Source organism: Poecilia formosa, unplaced genomic scaffold, assembly GCF_000485575.1.
Source record: "Poecilia formosa unplaced genomic scaffold, Poecilia_formosa-5.1.2 Scaffold604, whole genome shotgun sequence".
In the NCBI taxonomy this organism is placed as follows: Eukaryota; Metazoa; Chordata; class Actinopteri; order Cyprinodontiformes; family Poeciliidae; genus Poecilia; species Poecilia formosa.
In genome coordinates, this window is record NW_006800543.1 from 91174 (window position 1) to 106600 (window position 15427).

At 42.1% G+C, this 15427-nt stretch overlaps 1 protein-coding gene across 1 annotated transcript in view; it reads left to right on the forward strand.

Moving 5' to 3' along the window:
* Positions 1–15427, forward strand: part of LOC103130072 (slit homolog 2 protein-like) — a 139026-nt gene that overhangs the window by 24076 nt on the left and 99523 nt on the right. Inside the window, exons 3-5 of the mRNA XM_007541370.2 lie at positions 5042–5113; positions 9983–10054; positions 13284–13355. Coding sequence (XP_007541432.1) covers positions 5042–5113; positions 9983–10054; positions 13284–13355 — 216 coding nt within the window. The remainder of the gene's footprint in view (positions 1–5041; positions 5114–9982; positions 10055–13283; positions 13356–15427) is intronic.

The window sequence follows — 15427 nt, forward strand, 5'->3', positions numbered from 1 at the left end:
GACCTCTGGAGACATTTACTGATGTCTCTAAAAAGATCGCAGCACAAACTAAAGTGTTTGCTGCACAACGTTTGAACCCAGTTTGTTGGATTGGATGACGGTGCAGCGAACTGCACTCAGCTGGATAGCCAGAGCAAAATCTGATGGTTGAATATCAGATTATCAGATTAGAAACTATAAACATGTCTGTTTTTCAGCTCCACTAAACATTTAATGGAGTCTGATTTTATTGGCTGTCCTCCAAAGCGACGCCTCCGTCTGTTTCTCTGGTCTTAAAGCTTCAGATGGTCCATAAAGAACCAGTTTCCCATCTTTGTTATGAATATTAATACGATTTAGAACCGGATCCTTCCCAAGTCAAACAGTTGCTTTGTCTCCGTCTTGGAGCGTTGGCGCTCGATTCCTGTCGTTAAAGTTTCCGTTCAGGTTCCGTCAGGCTGATGGGGTCCGAGCATCTGAAGCGGGGGATTTCCAGTTGAACCGGGACAGAGCTTTGGAGCTCAGAGGGAAAAGGAAGAAGGCATTTAGGATTCCTGGCGCAGCTGGGAGGCTCAGAGCCAAATTAGGCTTACCTATCGACCAGCGCACGGCTCCACAAGGGCCCGGTGGAAAATAACAAGAGATTAGCAGTGGAAGTGGATGCATTAGGAAACCAGGCGTTGGACGGAGAACTACAAAGGCTGGCGAAAAGATAAAAACGGATCAGATGGAGATACGGACGCAGAGAGCAATGGAGGGAGGAAGAGAGGAAACGACTGCTGCTGCTGTGGCCGGAGTAGAAGGACAACAAAGGTTAGAAAAACAGAAACGGGTCAAACCTGGAGGGTCCAAACACCTGGATCCAGGTGAACCATGGATCCATGGTTCACCTGGATCACCTGGGCTGCGTCAAACTCTCTGGACTCGTCATTTCTCCCCTCCCAGAGGTCGACTGGCGACCCCTGGGCAAAACGTTCAGGATGAAACATCAACATGACACCACTGTCAATCAGTCCAGTATGTCAGCAGCTGACCAATCAACAGTCACAGTTTGTCCTGAAGGACACGCCCCCTACTGGTCAGACCGAACCTCCAGGTTCATCACTGCTGAACCGGAACCGGACCTTCAGGGCAAACGGACTGGAGTCTGGTTAAAGTCAGTTGTTTGGCAGCATTTTGGGTTTCCAGTAGGAGCGATAAATAGTGACAGAGCGGCAGATTGCGGATGAATGGATGAAAGGATGAATGGATAAATTGATCCCAGAGGGACATTCGCAGCTGGTCAGTAGTGATGAGCAGGAATCAGAAACAGAGAGTTGTCGGTTTGTTGAGTTTTGGTCAAATTGCTGAATAAAATAATTTTTCTGCAGATCTTTGAAGTTTTAAAATCTCACTATCGTGTCTCGTCTAGTTTTATGAGTTTCATACATTGTTACACCCCATCCAGTCAGATGACTTTGTTCACAGCAGTGAACTGTGAAAATGAACTGATTCATTCTGAACATGTATGAACTGAACCGGTTCTCCTTCAAAGACTTTGCATGAAACTGTGAACAGTTCATTCCTGCCTGCAGATCGAATTTTCCTCAGCATAACTTTATAGTCTACTAAACCAGCAACAGTTTGGATCAGATATGAACAGTTTGTAAACGTATAAACAAAGTTTTCTGAGGTAAATCAGTTTTCTCAGCTGTCATCCTGACCGTGCCGATTCCTTCACCTGGCGCTGCACGGCGTCCGTTTGTTTGGCTGCAGACGCGTCTCTGTGGAGGAGGAGGTGTTCCCACTGCGAGCGACAGAGAGATGGAGAGATTAGCTGTGGAGAGGGAAGGAAAACAGCCAGCGGTTACAAAAAAGGAAAGATGGAGATAAAAGACAAGAGGAAGGCGTAGAAAATAGTTTGGTCAACTGTGAAGCTGTGAGCGATAAGAGATGAACTAAAAAGCGAGATTAGAGAGGAAGTGTATGGAGGGGTGAACGAGACGCGACAGGAAGACGGAGTTCATCATGGAGGATAAAAACAGGCAGCAGCCGCTGGAGCCGCCGTGTTTTGGTGTTAAAAATGTTAAAAGTTGACAGGAATTGAGAAAAAATGATAAATATTTGACTTTTGAAGAAATGATTCATCTGGAGTCTGAAAAAAGGGAAACACAAATATACAAAGGAAACATCAAATGTTGGTACCGCCGTTAAATCCTAAATATTTTAAAACCATCTGTGCTGGTCACATTTAAAAGTAAAATGAATGAAAATAAATATTACCTAAGATGGGTAATATTTATAGTCTACTAAACCAGCAACAGTTTGGATCAAAGGTAAGAATAAAGCATATCTTTATTCTTTACTAAATACTCTCAGGATACAAAACTGAAGTATTTTTGTAGGTAAATTTTCTACAGTTTTTTTAATTACCATGTTTGTTCAGCATAAATTTTCTGGCTGTGATTGGCTGCTATTTGTTCAGGTATTACCCTGGATTACTGTTAATCCAGGTGTGAGCTTGTATTTACCCAGAATGCCCTGCGCTGTAGTCCACTTCCTGCTTTTGGAGCGGTCTCTGGTCCGCTTGGTGTTCACATTCAAACTGAACCAGAGTTCAGTTCAACCAAACCCAGACCGAGGTCTGGAGGACCAGAGGTCAGAGGTCAGTTAGCGTTCACACCTCACCGACCCAAACACCAATAAGCAGACTGGCGTCTGATTAAAGCGGACTGGAGTCGGGTCAGGTGAACCAGGGATCCATGGTTCACCTGGATCCACAGTCCGTTGCTGTGGATACGGTGCTGCATGGCAGTGATGTGGGACAGGTTGATTTTCATGGATTCTGCCCCTTTTACTCTGACGGCCTCTAATATAGTAAAGTGCCACTAACTGCCTCCATCAAAGCTGAGATTTCTGACCTTCACTGATCTGGCTGGTTCTGGTTCTGACCCGGCTGGGCTGAATCAAAGCGATAATTAAAGGTGTAGCCCTGATGTTTTTGGCTGTGAGAAGACGTGAAAGCTGCCCTGCTGTCGCGTCCATTAGTAGTAAACACGAGGCCGGTTGATCGGAAAGCTTTTTATTCTTCGGCTGTTTAAACCAGAACCAGATCCCCATCTGGCTGCCAACCGATTCACGTCTGATCGTCGAGTTTCTCACAGAAACGGCGTCATGTGTGTTTGGAAATCAGGGTGATGAAAGCGGCGCGAGCGAAGCGTGACGCTGCTGATTTATCGTCGCGTTGAGAGGAAAACACGCCAGGAATCCTGACTCAGGAATCAGACTGCTGGTTGGCTCAGCGTGGGAATCAGGAGGCACCCGGGCCGGTCCGGGACCTCCTGCTGGGCCGGGAGCTGGTCCGGTTCTGGTCGGACCAGGCCGGACTGAGTCGGGCCGGCTCCCAGTCCCAGCCTGGCTCCTCTTAGAGCTCACATTTTGAAACCTAATATGGACCTAAATCAGATTTCTAAATGTTTAGGTGTGTTATGAGAAGCATGTTTTGTGTGCGTGTGTGTGTGTGTGCGTGAACCTGGTTTTTATATCTTTGTGGGGACCCATTTCTGACTGCATTGAGGAGTTGCGGGGACCACTGCTTCTTGTGGGGACAAATCCTGGTCCATGAGGGAAATGCTGTTTTTGGGTCAGGGGCTAGGTTTAGGCTGTAGAAATGGATGGAAGTCAATATGAAGCCCCCACAAGACACGAAAACATGAGTGTGTGTGTGTGTGTGTTTTGATTTCCTCTTAATAAACATCAGACTCTTTTACAGGGAGCCAGTGTATACACACACACTCACAGGGTGTCAGTTCGTGTTGTGGTGTGTCCGTTGCTCCGATGGCGTCCAGGAAACGCGACGAGCTTTTAATCTGTTGATGGAAGGAGAAGATGATTGTTTCCCTCGTTCACGTCTCCGGGTTTTTGGAAGTTTTGCCCAAAATGTTGTTGCCATCAGAGCAGTTGGAGTGTTTGTGTGCTTTGGCGTCGCTCTGTTTGTCTTAGCATGTTAGCGTGCTTCTGTGCATGTGTGTGGGCTGCAACGCTGTGCCTACCGTTCTCACGCTCATCCTGCTGCTGCATTCAGAGAGATGCAGAAAAACACCGGAACAGAACCGGAACATACCCGGGCCGAACAGAACCAGACTGGTACCAGAACAGAACCAGCCCAGGGTTTTATGGACATGCTGAAAAATTAAAGCCATAAACGTCATCAGTGTTCAAATACTCAAGTGTTTATGGGGCCCGATGGTGAAGTTAGAAAGTCAGTTGGTTATTTAGTCATAAAAGAGTAAAATGAGGTATATTCAATTATAAACGTTATTAATTCAGTCATAAATGTCACAGTTTCAAACTAAATATGTATTTAAGTCAGAGCGAGCTAAAGATTTTTGATAGCTCTAAGCTAGCTAACTAAATATTTAGTTTAAAGCTAAATATTTAGTTTAACAACTAAACATGTAGCTTTTGTGCAGCAAAAATTTTTGTTTGTGCCACTGTCACATTGGAAACATCTGTAGATGTTGCACTTTGTATTGCCTTGTTGCTGAAAATGTGCTATATAAATATAATTACCTTTTCCTTTACCAAGGGTCATGAAAGGTGAATCAATCCCCCCATCTTTCTTCAAATCTTGTCAAAGTTTGTACTGCAAAGATTTTGTTGTGTTGCACAAATTGTGTTTGTGCTGCTATGGATTTGAAGATATTAATGAAAGTTTAAAGGCAAAAAGGTCAACCAGCTCTCCCACATTAACCAAATCTAACATTACATTACGTTTGTGCAGCAATCACATTTTTTATTTCATGCTGCTCTATGCAGATGCTCAGTCTACACCGATGAAAACTTATCTTTACCTCCAAAGATAAAGGTAAGTTTAAGGTAAGAAAATTTGCTGTTTTAAGCAGACAGTGAATTTTCCACCTTTACGCCCTGCATACCTGCACTATACCAAACTGTTTCTTCACATTTAGCCTTCAGTTAAACACATTTCAGAGAAAATGGGAAACATTGATTGAGTTTGCATTAGCATTAGCACCTGCTTTGTTTCATGTCAGATTTATAACCTTCCTGTTTCTCTCTGCAGGGATTTAAACAAAAACAACATCACCAGAATCACTAAAGTGGACTTTTCTGGACTGAAGAACCTCAGGATTCTGTAAGTTTGGTTCTTTTTTCTCTGTAACTAAAAATAGAAAATGTTCATAGCTCCTGGGAAATGTGATGGCAGGTCTGGTGTTTACTAGAAATGAACCTTTTATGAGAAGAATTAAAGAACTTCAAAGAACCTTAAAGTCCAGTTTGATCTCAAAAAGCTAAATAATCTAATAGTGGGAATAGATTCTTTGAGTGGCTTTGAAGCCAAAGGGAAACGTTGCAGGAAACAATTATCTCTATTTTGTTTTTCAGTCTAAAACCTTCTCCATTAGGAAGCCATCTTTCATCTTCCTGCTTTAAATCAAACGTCTCTTTGGGCAGAAATACATTTAATATCTTCACATCATATCTGCTCCGCTCCACTTTTGCTGCCAGTTTAAGATCCTGGAGCTTCCAGAAATTCAGCTCTGCATAAATCCCTCATAAAATAGTATTCACATCCTTTAGATTCTGCACATTTTCTCCTGTTAATTTGTTCTCTTTTGATTTTAAGAAACACAAATGTTACTTGATCCCCTCCATGGTGAAACATGGTAGTGGCAGCATCATGAGCTGGTTTTCCATCCAGCCTGCCTGAGTGCAGACAAGCCAAGAAGATTTGCAACCAGACGATTGGCTGGATTTAAATGCACACCGCACCATTCAGACTTTATTTGTAAAAAAAATACAGAAATTATAAAAAAATAAATAAAATCACTTTCACAAAAGCTGCTGCATTTCCATTACAAATGGGTGCAAAACTTTTACAACTTTTATAATATTAAAAAGACTGGACTGCAATTGTTCTGTTTCCATTAAATAAGAAATTAAATTAAAATTTCATGAATAAACTTGTTCATGCAAGGTAATCATGGATGTAATGGATGTAAACATGACATATTTATAATCGTCTGAAGCAAAAAAAATGTCTCCGTTGCAGTTTTTGCTAAATACACAAATTTAGATACGACTGAGAAACCAGTTGAAAACCCGAGTTTTTCTAATGTTGTGCGTTTCCATTAAAGCCACTTTTTGTAACTTTTACAAAAATAAATGTTATCCATATTTAAGCTACATCTATGTTATGACAGTGTGATAACTATCTCACTGTATAATCTCGCTCTCCTTCCTGAGCTGCTGACGTCTGAAGAAATGCACCAAAAACAACCAATCAGAGGTAGGAGGCGGGTCTTATCACCATCAATCAACCTCCTCCATTTAGCAATGCTAAATGTGCTAACAACTTACCGCTACAGGAAAACCGTTTTTGCAGTGGAGATGCAGATGGATGGTTCAGACCAGAGCATGCTCAGACCAAGCTGTGGTCTGAGCATGATTGACAGCGCTAAGACCCGCCTCCTGCCTCTGATTGGTAGCTTCTAGCTAGCACTGTAAGAAGACAGAGGAGTTTTATTTTATTTTTCTTATACTATTATGAAATATGTAAAAACACTTTAAAAAAAACAATAAAAAAGTTGCATTCTGCAGCTTTAGATTTATGTTTGTAATTCCAGTTTTTGGATTTTTATCCAGGTTCAGGAGGTGTGAATGCTTCTGCTCCGTGTTTTTCTGCAGCCTGTACTTTCATGCCTCCATGCTGCAGTAATTAAGGTGCTGTTATATTTACCTAACGGGCCTCTGGGTGCCTAAAGGGCCAAGCAGATCCACGTCTTAACGAGGCTTCCAGGTCCAATGACGATGCACGGGCCCTGCAAACTTTTACAAGCTAAGCTAGCCTAGCATAGCAGCCATAAGCATCAGGACGGTTTACAACTTCTGCGCAACTGTTGGCAGTGAAAGGTCAAACGAACAAAGAGTTTAATATCCAGATTTACAATGGCTTAAAAAAGTATTCACATTCAATGAACTTTTCCATATTTTGTCACATTATAACCACAAATATAGAATACTAAATAATAAATTAATGTGAAAGACAAAGTGGTTTCCATGGTGACGTAGAAAGATACAGGAGCGTGATCTGCGAACGAACGCAGTGCTTGAAATGTCTGTACTCATCTGTTTCCTGCTTTAACTGAGCCATGGTGAAATAACGTGGCTGCTGATTGGTTCTTCATGTTATTTCCTGATCATTGAAACGTTTGAACTCAGCAGAACGAGACGCTTATCTGCTGCCCTAATTCACTTCACAGGCTCTCACTGTTTACGCCTAAAATGTGTGTGTTTGCGTTTGTGTGTGTGTTTGTAATACCGTATGGGGACCATTTTCCTGACACTATGTTGTGGGGACCCACTGCTCCTTGTGGGTCCGAAGCCTACGCTGCTTTTGGGTCGGGGGTCAGATTTAGGACTAAGGTGTGAATTGAGTTTTGGTTGGTTAGAGTTAGGATGTAGACATGAATGGAAGTCAATGGAAAGTCCCCACAAAGATAGCCACGTAAACGTGTGTGTGTGTGTATGTGTGTGTGTATGTGTGTGTAAGGGCTTTAATAACTATAATCACTGCTGGCTGCATGCGCTCCGTTTTAACCAGAGCAGCAGATAAAAATACCCAGAGGAGAGAAACGAGTTCCTCCAAAACGATTTTCACTTCATCTGATTTTTTTATCTGAATCACAATAAGCAGTGTTTGATTTCATTGTGTCGGCGCGGAGAGACAGAGGGGCGAGCGAGGGGAGTGTGTGTGTGTGCGTGTGTGTGCGTTTGTAGGTGTGTGTGAGAGGCCAGCGGTGTGTTTCTTGTGGTCAGAGACGAACTGCTGCGACGTTCGCCTCCAAACTGGGAGGAGAAGTCCTGGGAAAAATGGGAAACCAAAAATATTCACACCAAGTGAAGATTCAGAGCTAACAGCCATTCGGCCGAACGAAAAACCGTTCAACAGCCTCAGTAACCAAAATTACATTATAACATTATTGATCATTCAGCTTAGACAGGGACAGCAGGCAATAGGGGCAGGTAGGATAATAAAGTTCAAGCTAACGGCTTGTTCTGGCTGCCATCTTTTCAGCGAATGATCAAACTCATTTTAATTTATCATGCAATCAATTAATTTATTGATTATTGAGGCACAAACAAAAAACTGAGCATCAAACTTTGACGGGTCTCGTGTGACAGTGAAGCCCAGAGACAAAGACTCGTGACTCTGACTCGGGTTTTATGACGAAACTTTGACCTTTAACCTGAGATGAAATTAGGTGCGTTTGTTTTATTATCCAGGACGTCTGTGGGCGGTTCTTAACGTGTCAGCATTAAATCTGAGTAAAAATATTTTTCACTCGTGAAGTCAGCATCTTTACAAAATAAAAGCATTCTTACTAATTCAGTCACGACTCAGACTGAGAGGAAAACTTCATTTAGTTTTCCTTGCTGTGAATAATTGAATTATTTTAATTTTGTTAATAAAGTTTGACTGACCGATCTACCTACCGACCGTCTATAATCAGGTCGTCTGCAGGTCGTTTAGCACCACGTTCTCCACCAACATGCTGTGGGCGAACGGAGAAGGGTGACCATCGTCCGGCCCCGGCCCAGTCAGAAGGCTGTCCTTGCTGACCGGAGTCGGACTGTTTTGTTGACATTCACTTTAGTGCAGCTCCATCTAGTGGATGCATAACGTAACTCCAGCCTCTACTGTAGCGTCTATTCTATGCGCCTTATAATGCGGAAAATACTGCAAACAAAATAAAAGCTCTAGTTTCCTGATTTGTTGCTATCTGGGAATCTCCAGCCTCGTCATCAGAAGTTGATCTGTAAGCCGCATTAAAAACATCCAGCAGTTTCCCATCTGGCTGCTGCTAACTCTACGGTTAGCATAGCATCTCTGGCAGCCTCACAATCCCAGATCTCTTCCAGACTGGATTCAGAAGTCCCAAACAAATCCAGATTTAATGAAAACTGGAGTTTGCTCAGGAGAAGCCGGATGGTCGATGTGGTTTCACACTCAGCGCAGCGCTTTGGGTTCTCGTTTTAAAACCAGAGCCAGTGGTACTTTGAGCAACTTTAAAAAAAAAGTGACCTGCAACAAATCTAACAACTTTAAACAACAAAAAATGAAGTGACTGTTGATAAATCTAGCAATTTTTTTTGTCATTAGTGATTTTCAAGTGTTATGCCTGAGCGTTGGGTTTACGCCCCCAGCCATTACCAATAGGAAAACTCACCTGCAGTAGCCACTGTTCAACCACAGAGGGCAGCAGTGAGACAACTTCAGGCCAAATATTGCAGAATTTAACAAATCTACACAAAAATACCCCAACTTGCAACAACTTAACGATGGAACCATTAAAGACCAACTTAGACATTTTAAGAGCAAAATCAAGTTAATTTACCCGACGGGTTGGTAGAACTGCTGACGCGTTTCGGTTCCTCTGTTTCCTCGTTTTTATCTCCTAAAACATTTTAAAAAAATTTGTTAACTCATTTTTATCTCTTAAAACGTTTCGGTTCTCCTCTTTCCTCGTTTTTAGCTCTTATAGGACAGAAATCCTCCGCCCTGCTGTCTGCTGAGACGTTCTTTCTGCTCGGTCGGCTCCATCTGGAAAACCTTAGCAGCGCGACCCACACAGAGCCGGGACAGGAACGCTGGAGATGTTGGTCTGCAGGAACCACATGAAAGCCCCGAGACAAATGGGGGAAATTTGCTCTAAAGAATTGGATGTTAATTATTTGTTTTGGCTGACTAGATTAAAACATTTGTTATGCAGAGTGTTGGTTTCAGATCTGTTCGCTCCGCTGACTCTCTGTTTACTCAGCCGGTGAAGTGTCTGCTGCAGCCAGACGGGACATTTCTCTGCTGTGTAGAGTGGGAAAACTAACAGTTTCTTCTCCAGGGGTATGAATACTTATGGTCTTGTGTCCAGGGGTATGAATACTTATGGTCTTGTGTCCAGGGGTATGAATACTTATGGTCTCTGTGCCGTTTTGTCTGCTGCAGCCACCTGGAGGACAACCAGATCAGCGTCTTGGAGAGAGGAGCCTTCCAGGACCTCAGGCTGCTGGAGAGGCTGTAAGTTTTCACACATCCAGCCAAAGTATTCACACCCTGAACTCTTTCCAGTGAGTGTTGCTGGGATTTTACTCTAACACCCTAAAATAAAAAGCACCTGGCAGTTCTGGAAGCTGATGTTCTGGTGCAGAAAAACCCAGAAGACGCGTAGCCAGCCATTACTGACTCACAACGAGATGAATAGAAATGCACTCCACACTTTTCAGATTATTTGTTTAAAAAATGTTGAAAATCAACAATCTGTTTCATCTGACGCCGCCATGACGCTCTGGTTTGAGTTACTGTCACATAAAGGTCGGATTAAAACGCACAAACGTTTTTTGGTGCGTTCTCGCCAAACGAATTTCGCGTGTCAGCCGCACCTCAGCAATCTAGCGCGGCGTTTTGAGCACTTGATGCGTCCAGCGCTTCCAAGAAATATGCCGGCAATGGAAAACAACGGCTAGGGCGCCTGACACGCCCTCGCTGCGCTTCAACACAGACTGAATGCAAACCAGAAACATGTTGATGTAGAGCAAAATGTCAGGCCTCTGCATTCAAACACGCGTCGACCTCGAAGCATCGGACGCGTTTTTGATGCGCGTAACTGTCATGATCTGTGGGTTTTGGTGAGGTGAGGGAAGACGCAGCCAGGCCAGGATGAAGTGAAGATGATGATTTAATGACAATAATCCACGGGAGAGAACAATGAACACACGACGGCACAGGGAAGCTGGCTGGTTCCACACGACCAGGATCCGACAAGAGACAAAGACAACAGGTGGGACTAAATACACGGGGAGGGAAATCGAAGAAACGAGACACAGCTGGGATCAATCAACAGGGAAGACAGAGACCCACAGGGGAACAGGCTAATAAACACAGAAAAACTTCAAAATAAATACACAGAAAACACAGATCACAACAGTAACATGTTTGGTGTGAATGCAGCATTTGTAACGATTAGGGCTGCTGGGGAAAAATAATTCCAAATTTAAACTCAATATCTGACTTTTTCTCAGAATTTTGACTTTTTTTTCTCAATTTCCAAATTTTTTTTCTCAGATTTCTTTTGATCTCAGAAGATTACAGTCATAATTTTAGTTTTTCTTCCAGTGGTTCTAAGCTTCTGCTGTGACATGACAGGAAAAAAGTTTAGGCGGTGTGAAAAGTTCTGCAGGACCGTATTCAGCTTCCTACAGCTGCTCAGCGATTTGCTCTGGGATTTGTTGATAGAGCAGATTCAGAGTCACACACACGCACCCACACACACACATGCACACGCACACACACACACACACACACACACACACACACCTGCAGGATGAGGCTGAATCCACATTTATCCCTGTAAAAACTAAACAGTCACATATTTCAGATAGTTTAGTCTGTAAATGTTTTGGTTTTATCTGTAAATGGAGATCAGCTGCTGATCTGAAGATGAGGAGAAATATTTAATATTTAATACTTTTGGGTCAAAACTACAACAAAAGAATTTTTTCTGGTTTTAATGTTTTATTACTCTGACTTAAATCTGAATTTAAGAACTGTAAAAAGATGGAGGTTGATGTAAACCTCATAAAGATGCTGCACAGATGGTTTAACTTGAAAGTCAGCTAGAATATCTGTTTTTAGTGCTGATCGCTCTTCTGTCTTGAGTTAATTTTATACTGTAATTTAAACCAAATAATTATCTCATAAAAACTGTTTCAACAGCTAACCAACACATTTCTGGATTATTTTCACTCACATTATCAAGTTAAAATAATTACTGTATTTAAATTATTATTCAGCCTTTACTTTTCAGCAAGATATAAGAGCTGCTTTTAAGTCAATATCAATGAGAGTGTTGATTTTAAAAAAGTACCAGTTCCATTAGCAGATTATTTCACTCATAATGAACATTTTTTCATGATAAAAGTGAAATAATCTGAGATTTTTTTTTCACAGAAAACTTGGCGGTCGGTTCACCAGCAGCTGCCATGTTTTTGAGTTAAAAAATGTTTAAATGTCACAGGAAATGTCAAAATATGACTTAGCAGTTATGAGTTATTGGCAAGATATTATTAACAAAACCTAAACACCAACTTTAAAAAAGGCAAACATAAAAAATACTCTTGAAAGAAATTTATAAGCCTGGTGGGGAGCAAGTAAAGTCTGGCGGCTGCCAGGCTGATGATACACTAGAGGAAATCCTGAATCTGCCAGAACGTTTTCATCAATATTAAGGAACTGTTTACTTAAAACAAGCTCCTATATATTCCTGAAAAGTTACCTGTAAGTTAGATTTGTCTTATTTTAAATGTTCTAAGGTATTTGCAGTAGAAACTAGACTGAAATATTTGTTAATATTTTGTGTTTTTTCATAATTTCATGTGGAGTATCTCCTCCCATCAGGTTATCCAGTCAGAAACGGTGAATATGTCTTTGTTGTTGTCTCTGCTTGGATCAGAGTGAAAGTCTCTGTCTCGGAGGTCAGAGGTCTGTGTCTGTGTCTTCTCCAACACTAACTCGATGCCACGGCCCCGTGACCCCGTGACCCAGCCCTGCATCTCTTTTTCCCATCCACGCCTCATTTCTCAGCCGGCCTGATAACGCGCTCACTCCCTCCGCTCGCGTTGTCCTCGTTTATCTTCTGCTCACATGGGAACCAGGAGAAGACACATCTCTAACATCTGACATGTTTTATGCTGCAAGAGCCGCAGCTGATAAAACACTTAAAACCTTTATTTGTGGCTAAATTTTGTCCTCCATCTTTACTGGCTTTTTTTCTCTGTTTTTCCAAATCAGAGTGAATCAAAAACAAACCCAGCATGAATTATTATTGTCATGTTATTATTTTACTCATAGATTTTTTAAAATAAATTTCTCATCTCAGGCGGTTGATGTAATCTTGTGGTTGTTCTTATTTTCCCTCAGAGTTGTATTGGTGTTTTTTGGAGCTGTGTGTGTTAAACCTGACTGAGTTTTATCAGTAAAATGTGTAACATAAACTCTGACATCGCTCACATTCTCATTCCTGGCAGACATTAATGAGGTCAGGAAGTTTTTCTTCCACCCAACTTTCTTCTGTTTTCATACAGTTTCTCCCAAAACAAACTAACAAAAAGTTTTTACTCAGTCTTATCTGAGGATGAAGGTGATGATGAGGAGTTTTAAATCACTGACAACCTGCAGGAGACAGGTCTGATTGGTGCGTCCAGGTGTGGTCCACCTGGTCCTAACCTCCATGTTGTTTCTGTCCCTGCAGACGCCTGAACAGAAACAAGCTGCAGTTCCTCCCAGAGCTTCTCTTCCAGTCCAACCCCAAACTGGGCCGAGTGTGAGTCCTCCTTATGGTTCCCTCCTTATGGTTCCCCCCTTATGGTTCCCCTCTCTTGTGTTGTGTGAACAAACATGGCCGCCGCGCCGTGCTCCTCTGGCTGCTCAGGTGAACTGAATGATTCTGTCTGGGAATCTGGAGTTTTCCCAGAAAGGTCAGAGGTCAGAGCGATGCAGCAAAGCCTCCTACTTCTTCTTCTTCTTCTCTTTTTTTATCTCGCCATCTCATTCTTCCATCAACCTGGTTTCTCCTCGCTCAGCTCAGGTTGAAGAACCTTTTTACTGGTTTTGCAGTCTGGATCTCTGTGATTGTTCTTGTAGTTATTCCTGTGTGTGTGTGTGTGTGTGTGTGTGTGTGTGTGTGTCAGCGGGGCTTGAATAGTAAAACATGCAATATGACTGCTGACAGTAACAGTTTTAACAATTATTCACAGGTATTTATTTATTTATTTAGTTCATTTTTTAGTATTTTGTTTTTTAATTAACTAACTGATACATTTATTTATATTATGTTTTTTATTTTGTATCTGTTAAGTAATTTGTTTTACTTTTTTATTTTTGTTTTTTTAATTAGGTAATTGTATTTATTAACTTTAGTTTTTTTAAGTTTACTTATTTATGTTTTTTATAGTTATTTTTTTCATCAAAATTGATTTTGATTAGTTATTCAGCATTTATTTTTATTTAGATAGAGAAATAAGAACTGATGAGTAAATATTTTGACCAACTTTTCAACAGTAACCAGTTTCTGATTTTAGCGGTGATGTCATTGATGACATCACACTTTCATTTACAAACATGCTGGTTTCTTATTAATTATCAATCGTAAAGTAAAAGTTTTTGATCATTTTTCACTCATTGTGTTTAAATTAATTAAAAATAATAATTTTAGTTTCTGCTGCCGGGTGTGAGCGGTTTAGGTTGGTTTATTAATCTGGTTTTATGAATGTAATCTCTGGGATGGGTGAAGATGTCTCTGAAGCCTCCAGCTGGTTGAACCCAGTGAACCTGGAGCCGCCGGTGTCTCTGCAGCGCCCCCTGCGTGCGGCGCGGGGCGCTGCAGAAACAATGCTGCTCCGTTGTTCTTCCATAAAACCTCAAACTGCTCTCCTTCGTTTGGATTTTCCTCCTTTTTAGCTCGGATCTCCACGGACGGATCAGGAAAGCGATGAACGCGATCCAAACTTAACATCATAAATCTCATGTTCTTTATATCCCAACGTTCCCATCAGCAGAATTTAAATTACACTCTGGACTTTCTTCTCTGTCACTTTTACTGATTTTCTCTCCAAAACTCGACAGTTTTTCCTCTTTTTCTCAGGAAGAGGTGATGATGTGAACGTCTGTTGGTGTAAAACAGAAAGAACAGAAATATGTTTCAGGATGAAGGTAGAGAAGGACGTGAAACGGGGGATGGGGGCTGCTGGTGGCTTTCTGGTTTGGATTTGCAGCCTTCCTCCCTGTCAGCCTTGGTTAGATATTAAATGATGGTAGTGTGATAGGAATTACCTCTTAACCCTCCTATTAAAGCCGTGTGGTCTGAGGTTTGGAGAGGAAAGGAGCTGGAGCGCCGACCAGGAGAAGAGAAGCAGGAGGAGGGGCGGCCATGTTTCTGGCTGATTTACCTCTTTATGAACTTTCATTTTTCTGCTTGAACAAAGCAACACATGAAGCATGAAGACATGAAAACTTCCTGCTTTAATGGAAAACGTGACTTCAGGATGGAGCCTGGGGTTCTTCCAGGTTCTAGCTAAAGAACCCAGAACCAGGAGCCACTGCAGTCTGTGGTTGCTTCCCCACGGAGAGCGCCGTCTCTTTAAGAGGCCTTAACCTGAGTTACACCAGCGCTTTAAGAGGTTCGCATTAATCCAACTCCAGTCCGATTGCCTAAAGAGTCCGGTCCGGTTGGTGAGGTGTGAACGCCAATTGACCTCTGACCTCTGGACCTCCAAACCCCAGTCTGGGTTCGGTTGAAGTGAACTCTGGTTCGGTTTGAACGGAGACCGCTCCAGAAGCAGAAAGTGGACTATGGAGCAGGGCATTCTGGGTAAATACAACCAAGGCTAGCATGCT